Below are 16,618 nucleotides of genomic sequence, written 5' to 3'. Positions count from 1 at the left end.
AACCATGAAGATGGAATGAAATTAAAGCAAATCGCTGTGTAATCTCTGGGAGAAAGAGAGCTGCCTTGAGTTGAAGGGAAGTTTACCTCCACACTCCTTCAGAGGGATCCACTAATCCCCCCTGATTGATGTCTGCTATGAGCGGCTCTATGGCAGACTAATAGGGCTTATGACGATGACCAGAAGTCTTTTGTGGGTCCGGGCCTGAGAGCACGCGGGAATGAACCGGACCTTTTTGTCTTCTGTGTCCCCGCGTCCAGCCGCCGCAGAGGCCGGGGTTTGAATGACACGGGGGGGTAACTCTATCTTAATCTGGTTTTAATCTGGCCGCTCCTGCAGGTGTGTGTGGATTTAAACCAGACGATGCAGGTTTGGGGGGACGGTTGGAGAGGCCTTAAGGTGAAGAGAAAGGCTGGTGCTCTCCAAAACCCTCTGGACCTCCAGTGTTTTGGAGACCCCCCACACTCCAGTCATTCCAGACCCCCCACCCTCCACACTCTGGAATTTAATAGAATTAAACCAACCGTCCTCCATGAATGCTGAGAGCGAGCTAGCGTCCTTTTAATGAGACGATGGTTTGTTGGAATGATCCATTTTTTGTCTGTTTCCAGTATTTTTGAACGTTAACTCTTCAATATTGGAGCTTAGAGGAAACAGATGAAGATGCTGAGCTTCTCTTTGGGAGCGACCAGGATGGATCAGGGATGAGAACATCAGAGGGACGGCATGTTACTGAGGCTGAGATGGTTCAGACATGTCCAGAGGAGAGACGGTGAAGATATTGGTGGAACGATGCTGAGAAAAGAGGTCTTAGATCAGGAGTGTCAACCTCAGTCACACAGGGGCAAAAATCCAAAACACTCCTTAGGTCGCGGGTCGAACAGGATAAACATTTATCAAACTCTCTAAAACTATATTTTTAAAAACTGTAACTTTTTAACATAATTATAAAGTAGATATACAGCAGTACCTGTGATAATGTTAGTGTGAATGCTAGAAGCTGGATTTGGCCGCTGAAGCTGATAGACAGCTAAAATATTAGCTAAATGGCACATAAGGCAAAAACAAGAAAGAAAAAACCTTCAAAAATAGACTAAAAAACAAAAAAAGGCTAAATTAGCCGAAACAGCTAGCATGTAGCTGAAATATTAGTCAAACAAAAAAATTGCGTAAAAGAAATCTTAATAAATGCCAAAATAGTCCAAAAAGCTGCAGAATGTCAATTTTCAAAACTTTAAAACTGTAACTTTTTAACATAATTATGAATAATAAAAAGTCAGGAATATTATTCCAGAATAAATCAACTTAAACCTTAAATAACTTTCAATATTTTACTCTCTATAAAATATATATTCTGTCAAAACGATACACGTTAAACAAGCAGGGATGGGCTTCCTCTTCTTTTTGCTCTTTTGTATTTTCTAACCACCAACAGTTGGAAGAGGTTTGGTGCAAAATGTGCAGATTTTGTGAATTGGAAGCGAAACGGAAACGTTTGGTTCATCGCTAGCTTCCTAGCAACGCTACATCTGGATTACTGTCATGTCAGGAGAGTGGCTCCGGTTTATCTTCATTTGAAACCATCTCAGGCTCTTCTTTGTGTTCATAAAGCAGCTACACCAGGGGTGGGAAATCACGGCCCAGGGGCCACATGCGGCCCTTAAACTATTAATTCTGGCCCGCCAAACAGGAATAAATAAATTGATGAAAATGTTTTATTTCCTCTGTAATTCTGGTGTCTATTCATAGATGTTAGATCTCCAATACATTGACCTGGTTCTGAAATGGACACAAAAATCACGATTTCAAATAAGAACTCTAAAATGTTCTGTTTTAAAACATATATAATCATGTTTTTCTCCAGATTCCATGATATTTCACTTTCTTATGAGGTGAATTACCAAAACACTCCCGGTTCTGCCCCTCTGTCAAACTGTTGAATCTTTCGTGGCCCACAGACCAAACCGGAGCGACACTCTGAGTTTGGTGAGTTCAGGCTTCCATCTCATGGATTCATTTCTAATCAAGCACTCTTCCAAATGATCTCTTACCTACATCAGGAGTGTGTGACTGCTTGCTTGGTGGGAGTCCACCAACCTGCCTCTGACCACTGTGCAGCCTCTGATTGGCTGGACCCACTTGATCCAGGTGATCCACAGATCTCCATCCTCTATCATTCAGTTTTTCCATCTGAATCCGTCCGTTTTCCCTCCCTTTTCCACGTGTTCCCCTCTTCAGGACGTGTGCATTGTTGCCTCTGCATTCTGATCAGGAGTCAAAGGCCGACTCTGTAATTATGTTCCTTTTAATTGGCTGTGCTATCACCCCTCTCATCGCGGCGGCGCCCCCGCTGCGCCGGACAATGGCCGTCTGCGGTTGGGGCCGAGCAGCTGCTCCCACGTCCATCCCCTCTACCTGTGCTGCATAATTCCTGAAGTGGCGTCCTTAATGAGATTTCCCTGCCAGCCCTGAGATTAATTGATAAGTGCTGCTATCAGCACGGAGCATCTCTGAGTCTCTGCGCCGCTAATTTGTTTGTTAAAGATGAAGGCTTCCTCGATCTAAAGCGTCAGTCGCGTTCACGGTAACGACTGCACATGTGGCTCCATCAGACGTTGGACTCCTGCGTCGTTTGGGAGCTTTATTGGTATGTTTTTGGCCCCGTCGCCACGTCGACTCGTTCCTCTCTCGCTGCAGCTCCTCGTTCCCTCAGCCAAAGCTCATTTGCAGAGGCGTGAGGATGGGTAATGCTGCCGCTGTTTCCATGACAAGCTAAAGCCTGCGCTTACAACACATTATGCCGCCGCCTTACATGCGCGGCGAGCAGACGTGCTGCAGGCTGCCACGCTCGCTCTTTGTCTGCAGTCTCCTTCAGAATGTTGTTCCTCCACCAGCAGTAAACGGCTTTTATTCCCGTTTCAAAGCCTCGTCTTCCCTCTCTGTAGCCGTGTGGGTTGGCCCCGCTTGGAACCAGGATTTCCTGGAAGAGGGAGCAGCTTTTCCTGGTTGTTGCGTTTTACATCTCTGCAGCCAACCGCCTGAAGGCACCTGCATGGTTTGGAGTGGAAGTTTACAATCAGAGCGAGCTCCAAAGTCTGAAGACACTGCGAATATAAATTTACAATCTGCTCGTTTAGAGTAAAACTTTGATTCATTTTGGCTCCAACCCCATCCTGTGTTGTGTGTTTGTTCTATTATAACATTTGTGGGATCTCAACAATGTCTTGGATTCTACCTGCTTCCTCATACCTGCAGCTTCTGATCAGAGCTGTGGGGTCAAACTCAGATTATCTGCAGCAAAACAGTCCAGAATAGAGTCCACATTCCTACAGACCCACCAGTCCGTCTGTAGACTCCAGCCTTCCTCACTGACAGCAGAGCACCTGAACTACTCCTCCCCCTGTGGGAGGGGCTTATTCCCCACCTGCTGTGGGAGAAGTACGGCCTTGGACTTGGAGTAGGGGTGTGCCAAAATATCAATATTTGATATATCGCGGTATTTAGTTTATTTTTATCTTTTATTTTCATTTGAAGAGGCTGTAAAACGTATTTGTCATTCTTTGGTGAGACGTTCCTTTGGAGGCAGATAGGGGGCGCATGTTTCAAGACTTATTGTCATGAGCATCGATGTGTCTGGCAGCCACTTGAATTACTTAATTTTTGTTCTGATGTTTACAACAGTTTTGCACATGTTTACTAAAGTTAACACTGAATTTGACAGACAATTCCTGTTCAGTTGGTGTCAGTGTTTGTCAAAGACAGTTTTACTGATTTTCTCAGAAGTGTCTATTATTTATTGCATAAAATATGTCACAAGTTGTTTATTATGATTATGTTCAAGCTAAGAAATAAATGGGGATATATTTTCCCCAAAATATATTTTCTTCTATTTAATGTGAGCTATTAGAGATTATTTTGACCAATAAAGTGTATTTTCTAGAAGGTTACGGAGGATTTTCGGCTCTCGCTTGGTTTTGGTTTGTAAGAAATTGGACCAAATGGCTCTTTTGGTGCCAAAGGTTGGAGACTCCTGGTCTAGATCAAAGGGTAGAAACAGAGACTGCGTACGGCGGCTCAAAGCAGGGATTTTCGTCCTGAACTTCTTTTTTGGTTACTGTGGTAAGCCGCTCTAGCTTCATGGGCTTATGATGTTTTCCTTATTTTCATCAAGACAATAATAGAAAGATGCTCCCGTTTTATTTTGATTTTCTCCCTGTAAAGCTCAAACTGGACCACAGACAGACAGTTTAAATCAGCCCTCAGGAGTGAAGTACATCTACCTGGAGAGACTCTGAATGATCTGGTGAATCCAGACATGGCGATGTGCTTTCCAGCGTTTCAGTGGGCTCTCCTAAAACTACAAGCTGCTGGCTCAACGTCATCCATGTTTTCCATGATGTGTCAACCACTGAAGTCCAGAACAATGCTGGCGGTTGCTCCGCGGCGTCGAGCTGTAAATTTGACGTGAATCAAACGAGAGGCGGCAGACATGAATATGAATCCTGAATCCCATCCAACGTGAATCCAGCTCCAGACTTCTGCCAGTTACTAGAACCAGCTCCTGCTTTGTTTGCAGTAGATCCGAACGGCTCTGTTGGTTTTTCTCCACCATGTCCTGATGAGCAAACCTGCAGGATCCCTGAGGATCCCTGAGGATCCCTGAGGATCCCTGAGGATCCCTGAGGATCACTGAGCTGGTCTGGACTCCACATCATGACGTGTTGGTAACTGCAGTGTTTGGGTTTCTCTCGTGAGGACATGAGTCGGACTTCAGAATAAGAGCGGTCCGGCTGAAGCTGGTCTCTGCTGTTCAGCTCCACTTCGCTGAACAGGAGCTTCCTCACATTTTCACTCGGCCCCCCTCCTGGGGGGGGCTCCTCAGTACCATCTCACCTTTGTATGTTAATGTGTGTTATTTTTCACACTACATTTGCTCAGTCTCCTGTTCCCTCCCTTTGCCCCCCCACGCTCTTGTTTCCTTTTTGTTTCATGCACTCCACATTCCCATTTACATAATTGAACTTTTGATTGGACGCCGCTCCATCGTGTCCGCCGCGGTGAAATCAGAAACATAATTTCACGGGTTTGATGACGCGAGGAGACGGTCCTCCTCTGCTCTCCGTGTTCTGCTAATGTGGGACACGAGAATCGGATTAAACCAATTACTTGTTTTGACTGCATGCACAATTAAATAACCCAACATCTGGGTAGTTGGAGACCAACCAATCAGATGACTTCTCTGGGGGAGGGGGGGGGGTATTTAGCTGTGTCCTCGTAAATGTGAGCAGGAATGAAAAATCTGCAGTTTATATTGAGGATCAGCGCATGTGCACGCTGCAGACGTGCTGCAGACGTGCTGCAGACGTGCTGCAGACGTGCTGCAGAGGTGATGCAGAGGTGATGCAGACGTGATGCAGACGTGATGCAGACGTGATGCAGACGTGATGCAGACGTGCTGCAGACGTGCTGCAGACGTGCTGCAGACGTGCTGCAGATGTTCTGCAGATGTTCTGCAGATGTTCTGCAGACGTGCTGCAGACGTGCTGCAGACGTGATGCAGACGTGATGCAGACGTGCTGCAGACGTGCTGCAGACGTGATGCAGACGTGATGCAGACGTGATGCAGACGTGATGCAGACGCGCTGCAGACGTGCTGCAGACGTGCTGTCCCTCTTCCAGCTGCTGTCATGTAAAGCTCTTGTCTCAGTCTGTTTGTGTGCTGCATGGGATTTCTTTCTTTCCTTTTTTTTTTTTTGCTCCAGGCTCTCTTGAGCGGATTACAAGTTTTAAAGAGTCTGAGATTCAGCACCTCCTCAAATCTGACACTGACACCACTTTGAAGCCTCCGAAGTGTGATTGGAGACACATGGAAGCCCCTCCGTCTGCACAGAGCCGTGGGTTCATGTCATCGGGTCGAGGCCAGTTAAGTTTCCATCCGAGCGTCTCGCCCCACAGCGACAAACCCAGCTGCCACTCACAGCCAAACTCTCCCAGCTCCAGAACTTCTCAGCAGTCAGAATGTCCTCCACCTTGGGGGTTAATGACTGGTTACCTTTCACTCCTCATGTTAACCAATGAGGAATCCCAGTGAGGCTTTCCCAGCAGCTTCATGCTTCTTAGAGTCTGAAGGTTTCATTCATCTAAAGTCATTTCTGCAGAAGATTCAGTCGTCTGTGGTAATGATGAACATGGAGCAGACGGGCTGTGAAACCAAATCATTTATTTACTTACAGTTTCACTCATTCTTTCAGGGTTCCTTAAAAAAGTCTTAAAAAGTTTTAAACACTTTGAATTTATACATTTGGAAATAATGCCTAAAAACGTCTTGAATTTTGAAACTTGAGCCTTAAAAACTTGAGCTGCTTGAAACTTTTTTGTTTCACATTTCATGTCAAAAATTGAATTTTCAGCTAAGATTATTTTGATCAAATGATGTAAATAAACATCGGGAAAACCACTTTCATGCACTAAAATCCCACCACCATTGTGATCAAAGAAGTACAAGAGCTCTAAAACATTACGGTGCAGAAAAGAAGCTACAGTTTAGTCAAAAATTTAGATTTTTTTATATTCTCATATTTTTAAAAGGGACTATTAAAAAAAGGGAAATAAATGATAAAATAGGAAATAAAAACGTCTTACTTTTTGACATGCATGGCCTAAAAAGTCTTAAAATGAACCCTGTTTAGATTCTATTCTGTGGTTTCTTTAGTCAGACGGTTGAAGATGAACTTTTTCCATCTTGAAGTTCCGTGTTCATCCTTATTTCTGGGTTTTTCAACATTCTCTTAGAATTGTCTGAATCTTTTATGAATTAATGTATATATTTCTAAACGGTTTTTATTCAGGTTCTCATTTTAGAGACAGTTTCACTGATAGGTTGATGTCCTTCAGGAAAAAACAAACTTAGAGAAATGTTGAGTTCATTCGGAATGATTGGAAAATGACTGAAAATACACATGAATGTTGGAAAAACAACTAATGTTCCAACAACTCATGAATGCAGAGTAACTATCTGCATCTATAGACAAAGGTCAGTTTATAGTACTGCATTATTTATGGGAAGACTCCGAGAGTAAAACATTAAACAGATTATCAATGCAGTTTATTCCAGTGGATTGATTAGCTGGAGGTGCCGCGCCGTAGTTACCATTTATATACAGTCTATGGTAGTTACTATTTATATACAGTCTATGGTAGTTACCATTTATATACAGTCTATGGTAGTTGCCATTTATATACAGTCTATGGTAGTTGCCATTTATATACAGTCTATGGTAGTTACTATTTCTATACAGTCTATGGTAGTTACCCACTCCTGGTTTGGTTTGATCCTTAGATAAAAACACGTCTTACAGCATCAGAAAGTAGCCTTTACTTCATTCTTTAAACACAAGATATGGTTCTATTCTAATATTTTCATTTTAAGAACAGTTCCAGAAAGAAAATTCCCATTGAAGGTGAAAAACTTCTGCCTTTACGTATATTCTCAGTCTTGATTTCTTCTTCATTTATCGATATCTTTGAAATTGTTCCTTTGTTCTGAGAAATCTTCTCAGATTCAGGAGTAACTTGTGTATTCACATGTTTTTAGTTCTTTTGCTTTTTTAAATGATAAAATCAGATAAGAAACCAAATGTACCTTGAGAGTAAAAAGTACTCTCATCTGTGAACAGGAGAGTTTAGAGGACTTAACAATATATTTACACTGAAATAAAACTACATTTATTTAGCATTAAACTTGGAGATCTGGTTTCCTCTGATGGTGTTTTTGGTTTGAAAGCTCTCCTGAACTCTGGTTTGGACCGAACCACAGAACTCTGGTTTGGACCGAACCGAAGAACTCTGGTTTGGACCGAACCACAGAACTCTGGTTTGGTCCGAACCAAAAAACTAGTTTGGACCGTACCGAAGAACTCTTGTCCGTTTAAAAATGAAGATCTCTTTTAATGCAATTTTGAAACCTTTAACTGTTGCCATTGGAGCCATGCATTGGCTGAATGTTTGGAGGACTGTCAGATTTTATATATTTATAGTGTCAATGCTTTGAAGCACATTAAAGAGATTCTGTTTCTCTTAAACTCAGTCACACTTTCAATCATTTCTGATATCTTGGTGTTAAAAGGTTCAGCTCGTTAAGGACATTATCAGTTTTATTTCTGGTTTTCATACATTTTACAATTTTTAAGATATTACGCAATTTATGCGATTTTTCAGCCCCATTGATTTTTTCTTCTAATTTATGCGATTAAAAACATGCATCTATTTTCACACAATTATTGAAACGTAACAGAATTTAGCGCAATTTTTTAATGATTTTGTGCAATTTTTCCCTTTTTTCTTCTTTTTTCACAAACTTCACCTCATTTTTTGCACACTTTAAAACCTTTTCAACATTGTTATCAAAACGTTCATCATGTTCAGGACATTTACGCTGCCGAGCGTGAACAGGCTCATTCTGAGTTTACTTCATGTTTTAGCATCATGCTAACATTTTTGGCTAATTTGGTATCAAATCAGGTTTTTGGGCTAATTCTGAGTCGAGCTAATATTTTAGCAACATGCTAGCTTTCTTTTGGCTATTTTGGCATATACTGAGGATTTGTAGGCTAATTAGAAGTTAAGCTAGTATTTTAGCAACATTCCTTATATATTTAGTGTAGTTTGGCACCTACTGGGGCTTTTTTTGGAATTGATCTAACATTTTAGCACATTTTTTTTTTTTAAGAAACTCTTCAGATTTGATATGCACTTTCTGCAACTTTAAGTCTTTAGCAACTTGAGCAAAAGCTCCTGCATGTTCAGCGACCACATTAAGCAAAAATCCTTCGCTCTAGCATTATCACAGGCAGTGCATGTTCTAGTTATTATTATTTACGTTTTTATTACTTATTTATGCTCTGGAAGAGGACTGCACTGCACAATTTCGTTGAGTTACTGAATCCTTTTTCTTCTTTCGAGACGCTTCTCTGTCCTTGAAGTTTAGACTAAAGCGCCTCTGAATGAGCAGCTTTTGGATCTGCAGGTTCTGGCGGTTCGGTCCGCTCCAGTCCTCGATTCTGCTGTGAACCCAAACCTGATTCGTCGTTCGAGCATCACTGAAGCCTCGCTGCTGCTTTTGTCTTCTATAAACCGACGGCTCAGATTCACAGGAAACGTTACCAAACCGTTTTCGGCGTCGCCCTGATGCACTTTTTCATTTTCAGTGTCATTTTTTCTCATCCTTCAGCTGTAATTCCGGATCTGAACTCACCTTTCATCCTCTCAAATTCCCATTTCAGACGGCAGAAAACCCGCATGCTTCCATTACCAGGTCTCCTCCTATCTTCTCATTCAGGTGCTATAGTGAGCTTAACCCCCCCACGCCCCTCCGCTCTCTCATCCCTCTCTTCCCGTTTTTTTGCCTTTCTTTACCCCGTTAGATGTATGTTGTTGACACGGAGGCATGAGGAATAATGGGATCTCTTGTCGGCGGCTTGTATTTTCAGCCGGCCTGTTAGGCTGCTGTATAATAGCAGGCGAGGAGGAGGAGGAGGAGGAAGAGGGGAGGTTATGTGGCGCTGATAGTAATGAAGGTTGCCTTTTCATTTTTTAATATGGACTGTTTGTGGGCCGAGGCTGTGCTCCCCGCTAATCCCACCCCGGAGCTGCGCCGGCTGCACGGCTGTGTCGCACACACACTGGCGGTGACATTCACACTCTGATAACACACACACACACACACACGCACACACACACACCTGCCTTTAAGCCAGACACTTTGATAAGTCGGGGTGCGTTTGTGCGCCCCGTGGAAATTTCGCTGCTGTGTTTGTTTCTCCAGGAAAGCTGCTGCTGTTAAAGGTGATATGTTTTTGTTTAATATTTCATGTGTTTGACTGACTGACTGCTTGTATTTGTTTGTTTATCAGTGTAATAACACAGACTGGGAGGCACAATGTGCCTTTTTAGTGCGAATCGTGTGGTATTCTCTGTTTTTGTGGCCTCAGACGTGTTCCTACATGCAGGTGTCATTGTTCAGGTGTGTGCGTCTGCAGTGACGGCGTGCGCGGTGTGTCTAATTGCTTTAATAGCACCTGGTCTTTAATCCTGGGTAATTAGAGCGCTCAAATTAGACAGCTACTTCCAGCCGTCACTTGAAAGAGCAGAAAGACGAGGCCTGCAGGAAGACTCATTCTTCCTCCGGAGCGACGGCAAACATGCTTAATGTGTTTCTGCAACTTTAGCACTTTGTTCAAACCAAGCAAAATGTCAGATTTAAAGGAACCTCTCGACATCGGGGACCTTTTGTTTTTGCCAGCCTCCCTCTCCGTCCTCGCCTCTGAGAGGCACGGACTTAATGGGAAGCGTCCTAAAACGTGTCTGAAGAAACCTCCAGCAAAGGTTAAGGCCCTCTTTTAAAGATGAGCCGGAAATGTCAAGTGTCGGCCCCCCCGGCCCCACGCCGCTGCCGCGGGGAGGCACCGGCTCACACAAGTGCTCACATTCTGCGGCCCAAAGGTCAGGAGCTGATGCTGGAGATGTCCCCCAGACCGTCGCCGGCCTCTGCGCCGGCTCCAGGCTCTTCCCTCCATGTGTCTGAACAGCTTTAAATGCTCCTCCGGAGGTGAAGAGAATGTCTGTGGTCTCATCGTTCTGTTCGGATTGATGCCATTAAAGCCCATCCTTCAAAAGTTTTTAATTTTCATGTCAAACATGGTCTCTTTGCCTCCCGCCGCCCCATCCAGACGTTCTTTAAGCTGTCATATGTTCTTCAGAAGGATTAATCAAGCTCCAGCTCCCTCATTCCGTAATTCTTCCTCTCCAATTTCCACCAACAAATGGGTCTTCATCTCCTCCTCCTGTCATCATTTCCTCTGCTGCAGTAGCAGGCAGCGGCCAACAGAGGGGGCTGGTCGGCCATGTGAGGGGCGGCGGGTTAACTAGTTAAGCTGCAGAAGAGGGTTTGAATCCGTGAGGTTTAGTTAAGTCTCCACTTTTACTGGAGGTTTGAGAAGATTCTGGAACAATGACTTTCTGTCAGACACGGTCCCTTAAATGACGACAATCTGGGACCATAAATCACATTATCCCGTGTGGACATGCATGAGTTCTCGTTTCTACAGTCTGATTCATGTGAAAACAATGATCATGTTTGACTCTTGCTCACCGTGGACGCTCCCATGTGATTCAGAACTAAAGAACTCCTCCTTCTGTCCTGCAGCTCAGCCCCGTCCCGAGCCCGGTTCTTGGAGGGAAACCCAACGCCAGCCAGTCCCTGCTGGCCTGGTGCCGCGAGGTCACCAAGAACTACCGCGGGGTGAAGATCACCAACTTCACCACCTCCTGGAGGAACGGGCTGGCCTTCTGCGCCCTCCTGCACCATTTCAGACCCGACCTGATGTAAGCATCACCAGAATCCTGGAGCACAGACACAAAAACCTCCAATCTGGTGGATCGAAGGTGGATTTCTGCCGAGCTCACAGCCTCACAGTCACAGAGATGATCCACAAACTGCACTTTTTAGTCCCGGATTCAGAAACAGAGTCTTAGATTAGTCCAGCTTCTGTTATTTGCAGGATTTTCTACATATATAGAAGCTCTTTTTCAAAAAGCATTTTTCTTCTGCTCCTGATTCCCAATAATTAAAATAAAGAAATGACGTTTTAACATAGTTTTCTTTGAAAAATACCACAATAACGTTAAAAACACCAACAACACGGTTTTCACTGGAGTGAGTCACAAAAATATAATTTTACTCTCACTTTAAAAGTTGAAAACATTTGTAAAATATATTGATTTCATGGAGCAGAACAAACCCAACACTGAGTGATCCGACCAGCAAATACAATCTCACATTATTTTCATTCCTAATTTGATTCTAATCATTTTTTCTCGCTTTCTTTAAAAAAAAGACAAATGATAGAAAATGTTTCATTAATTTACTTTAACATTTTCTTTGGAACTTGAACACAAAGTGCAAATAAACACAAGCTGTAAAATAGAGCAAAGCAGCTGCATATCGCTTGTCTCATAAAGAGAAATCTGTTTGTTTTTTTCTATTCCTCTTTGCCTCGCAGATCAAGCTCCTCTTCGCTCGCTGCTTCTCCCCAAACAGAAGCTCAGAACAGCAGAGCGTTGGGAAAATAAAACCTTGATTTTCCCCAAATAAGTCATTGATTAAATTGATTTATGGCCCAGCTCTACTAGAAAGTGACTCTACTGGTAGAAGAAGCTCCGCGGGTCAATCATTTCACTGATCCAGTTCTGATCTCTGCAACACTTTAACCAGGCAGATGTTACCGTAGCAACGTGTGACGTCTTGTTTAAATAAAACACTTTTACAACAAAATGAACACTTTCCTAAAAACGTACAAGAGTTCTTTATCTTTGCAGATCAATGTAGAAATCTATGCATAAAAGGAATTTTATGTCATTTCCTGTTTCTGTTCCCTGGATAGTGTGTGTGCGTTCACACTGAAGTGAACTGTGCCCGAGTCCGTTTACAGAGTCTCTCCATCAGAGACTAGTCAGTGTTACTGAACACCTGACTGTGTTCATGACATCACTTCCTGTGCATGAGCGCCGATCTCTCCGTTCTCCAGCGAAGTGTCGGCGTGTCTCCATCAGTCACACGACCACTCGTGGAGTTTCCCGCCCTCTGATCTGGTCGCTCACGTTGTTTTAAGCGTGAATCCTGATCAGAAGGACAAACGGAGCCGTATGTTCGAGGCCTCGCCCTCCTCTGTGATTCTCTTCCAGCCTATTAGTCGTGTTGATCGCTCTGCTCTGAGATGCATGTTACAGTTCTAATAGCATTACACGGGACGCATGTTTAAACACGCTCCTCTCCGCCTCTTCCAGAGACTACAAGTCGCTCGGTCCTCAGGATATTAAAGAAAACAACAAAAAGGTAAGAGGCGGCCCCCGCTGGGCCCTCCTCGCCACTTACCCCCCTCCCCCCCCTCCACGGCTCCATTTGGCCTTATTTTAGAGGCCCGCCTGTAATCCCAGGATGTTTGTGTGTTTTTACTGTTTGTGGGGGGAGGGGGGGCACGCCAGAAAACAGGTAAAAGGTTGAGCACGTGCACACGCTCGTGCACATGCAGAATGTGTTGTGTGGAGCCGTCAGGTTCCTGTTTTACATTTCAGATGAAGACTTTACTAAAACATTCATCCTCTTTCTACTGATACCCACAATTCTTTATTCTAAAATAAAAACCGTCTGATGACGTAAAGGAGCCTCCTCTTTAAATCTTTAACCCTTTGATTGCTTGGTGGAGCAAATGTAATGTTTTTAAGAACATTTATGTGTATTATTCCACAGAGGTAATAAGTGTCAGAATTAATTGTATTTATTTAAATAAATGTCCTGGTTTCACAGTTAAAGGGTTAAGAATGTTTGGATTGAATAAAAGCTGCTGTCTGAACTCTTCACACATTTTCACTGGAATGTGTTCAGAAATGGTTGAAAATGACGGATTTATCCTTTGATGTGGGACAGAAACATTCAGAGCGACAGTTCACCTGGTCGTTTAAAACACAGGTGAGCAAACTCTCACCTATAGGTCACCGCAGCAGATCCTTCAGAAAGAGTAACATGGAAGAAAAAAAACTAGGGCCGTCAATGATCACGATAATCACGATTAATAAATTACAGACATTTTAGCGCATTGTGGTTTTCATGTTAATCTCATTTTTGCATTAATGTTTACGTTCGTGTTATATAAACCTCGAGGAGCGTTTCATCCCGCTCTACCATTGTCCTTTAAGAAAAATATAAATATTAAACCAAGTATTAGAACTTCAGTCGTGTTATGTTTTAAATTTAAAGGTTTCTTTACAGAAGCAGACTGTTTCAATACATGTTGTCATGGTAACGGCTTCAGTTTTCAATTTTCATCTCTTACTGCACCATAATGTAACAAACTTAAATGAAATTCCTCAAAATGAGTTTTTTACAGAAATTTTTTGGTAAAAAATCATTTAGATTAAAATCAAATAATTAGATTAATTAATCAAATCACACAAAAAAATAATCACATGACAGCATTAGCAAAAAAATACTTTAATCTTGATTCAAAATATATATTTTAAAACAGAAAATGTGTCATTTTTATTTCAAACTGTGACTTTAGTTCTCCTTTTACTGACAAATGCAACGATGGGTGAACGTCCATCAGGGAAAAATCATTCTAATTAGAATGATTTTTAAAACGGCCGTCTGACCTGAAAAACACATGAACATCAGAAATAATCAAAACCTTCATCACCACATGAGTGCAGAATCATATGTTTGGGTTCCAATACCATTTATCCCAGTTTAACAGGCCGCGTACGCCGCCAGGGCGCGTTCACTCACCTCTGGTTCAAAGCTTCATGAAGGAAAGGGTGTTAATGACAGAGAAATGCTCTTTTATCAGCTTTTAACATTTTATCCTCACAGCTTTTTTATTTTTGCAGCGTTCCTCCACGTTTCTGCACGTTAAATTTATAGCTTTTTGAGGCCGTTCATGTCAGAAATCAAGACCAATTTCACGACGTATTCCAGTTTTATTCATTTATTCTAGTTTTATTGTCAAAACTGTTTGTTGTTGTCTTTTATTTTAACCGGAGGTGTTCTTGCATAACGATTGGTTCTCACGCTGTTTATTTACATCATTTCACCAAAATAATTACAATTGAAAAGTTTGCTGTTCAAGAAATGTGAAGAAGTTTCAGACAATAATTTTTAAGACTCAGGTATCAAAAGTCAAGACTTTATGAGGTTTTTATAGGATTATTTCCTCCTTCATAAATTCAAAGCTTTTTTTCCTGTTTTTAAGTTTACCTGATGGTTCTAAATGTGAATGGGTATAAATTCAATTAATATTTAAATAGTACAAAAGAGGTTTTATAATAGAACATAAATGCCCCAAAATACTACAATTTACAATTGGAAGAACTAAGATAAAATGCATAAAAAAATGTTCTTTGTTGTCAAATACAAAAGAAAACCTTACAAGTACATATTGTATTTATTGAATTATATTCCTCGTATTTCTGTTTAAATCATCCCAGCACAGATTCATTTTTGCAGGAATCCGCCGTCTGCGCTTTTCCTTCCTGGACACAAACTGCAGCTCAGTGGAGTCTTGCGTGTTATCGCGACCCTCCTTCACATTTTCGGTCCGTGCACGTTTCCCTCCCTCTCCGTGCGCTGCAGTCTGCTCCCTTCATGCAGGCCGTGCACACAGACGCCCTCTCTTTGGCCCGAGGGTTACACAGAACGATACGCGTCAGGTTTCCTGCAGCTTGATTTTCTCTGCTCATACACTCTCGCGCGGGCCGATAACCTCTGGTGGCCCTGTTAGGCATGAATGCTGCCTTGTTGACAATAACCAGAGTGGAGGGAAAGGCACAGACCCAATCCCATATCTGCTAACTGCCCTCACCTTCCTCCAGGTGCTCAAGTAGCCCTGAAGAAATTGGTCAGATATAAGTAATATGAGAATATGCCGCTGAAGGTGATAGCTGCTGAATAGCTGCAGCTGTAGTAAACGTGCTGCCAGCAGCTCGTCTGCAGAGATCTGCTGCTGATGTGCAGCAGGCCGAGCGGGGAACGATAATCCGGGCTCTGCTTCACATTCTCTGTCTGAAAAACGCCGGATCGTCCTGCTTTTCAGGTGAAAACAAGCCGGCAGCAGATCAGCCGCTCACAGCTTTAACATTCATGAACGAAGAAACAGATTTAACAACCAGACGGAGGATTTTACACGTCGTCGTGCTTCAGTCAGCTTGTTGTCTCCGGCTGTCTGTGCTGCACCTTTTCAACATGTCCTGCTCACCTGACAGATGCTTGAGACAGAGGAGGCCTCACTAAAGCAGAGCATGCTGGGTAGCATTTGGGTTTTACTTTGAGTTGTGCTGGTTTTGTTTTGTTCTTTGTCCTCAGCAGTCTTATACTGCTGGGTTTTGTTATTTTAGTTTGGGGTTGGACTCTGGTAGTCTTGATTTGTGGGCTTTGTTTGTTTGTTTTATTTAGGTAGTTTAGGTTATCCAGCTTTAGCAGGAGCTGCTGGCTCAGCATCTCCATGACTTAGTTGATGTTTGGCCGAGGTTCCAATTCCTTTTTGTTTCAACCAGCACAATAATTATTTATTTTCTTTTGTTCTTTCATTTCAGGACACAGGAGTTCCTTTATTTAATGAACTACGTTCCTTTTATTCTTACTGGTGTCCGTTTTTTGTTATTGTCCCATTTTGTATCCCCCCCCCCCGACCCGAGCCAGGTTTACCCATAAGGGGACGTAACGAAGCTCTAGATCATGTTTAGCTAATATTTTAGCTGGCTATCAGCTTCAGTGTTTTCAGCAGCCAAATTCAGCTTCCAGCATTCAGACTAGCATCATCACAGGTAATGTTATATATCTACTTACGTTAAAAAGTTAAGGTTTTAAAGTTTTAAATGTAGTTTTAGAGTGTTTAATAAATGTTTATCCTGTGTGTTCTGGATTTTGGCCCCTTGTGCGATTAACACTCCTGATCTAGATCATCTTCATCAGCAGACAGGTCATCATGACCCCCCCACAGAAATGTTTTAGAAACTGTGAACCAGATTTCAGGATGGAGACTCTCTCCTCCCTCAGTCCAGACCATCA

The 16,618-nt window shown here is 42.7% G+C and overlaps 1 protein-coding gene across 4 annotated transcripts in view; it reads left to right on the top strand.

Moving 5' to 3' along the window:
* ehbp1 (EH domain binding protein 1) overlaps positions 1 to 16,618 on the top strand; it is a 154,739-nt gene that overhangs the window by 69,748 nt on the left and 68,373 nt on the right. For all 4 annotated transcript variants that reach the window (XM_024296537.2, XM_024296535.2, XM_024296536.2 and 1 more), the window contains 2 exons: positions 11,204 to 11,382; positions 12,844 to 12,892. In XM_024296537.2, coding sequence (XP_024152305.1) covers positions 11,204 to 11,382; positions 12,844 to 12,892 — 228 coding nt within the window. The remainder of the gene's footprint in view (positions 1 to 11,203; positions 11,383 to 12,843; positions 12,893 to 16,618) is intronic.

This window comes from Oryzias melastigma, linkage group LG15 (genome assembly GCF_002922805.2).
Source record: "Oryzias melastigma strain HK-1 linkage group LG15, ASM292280v2, whole genome shotgun sequence".
Classification (NCBI taxonomy): domain Eukaryota; kingdom Metazoa; phylum Chordata; class Actinopteri; order Beloniformes; family Adrianichthyidae; genus Oryzias; species Oryzias melastigma.
The sequence above is the reverse complement of the archived record's forward strand: the minus strand, read 5'-3'. Positions and strand labels throughout refer to the sequence as shown.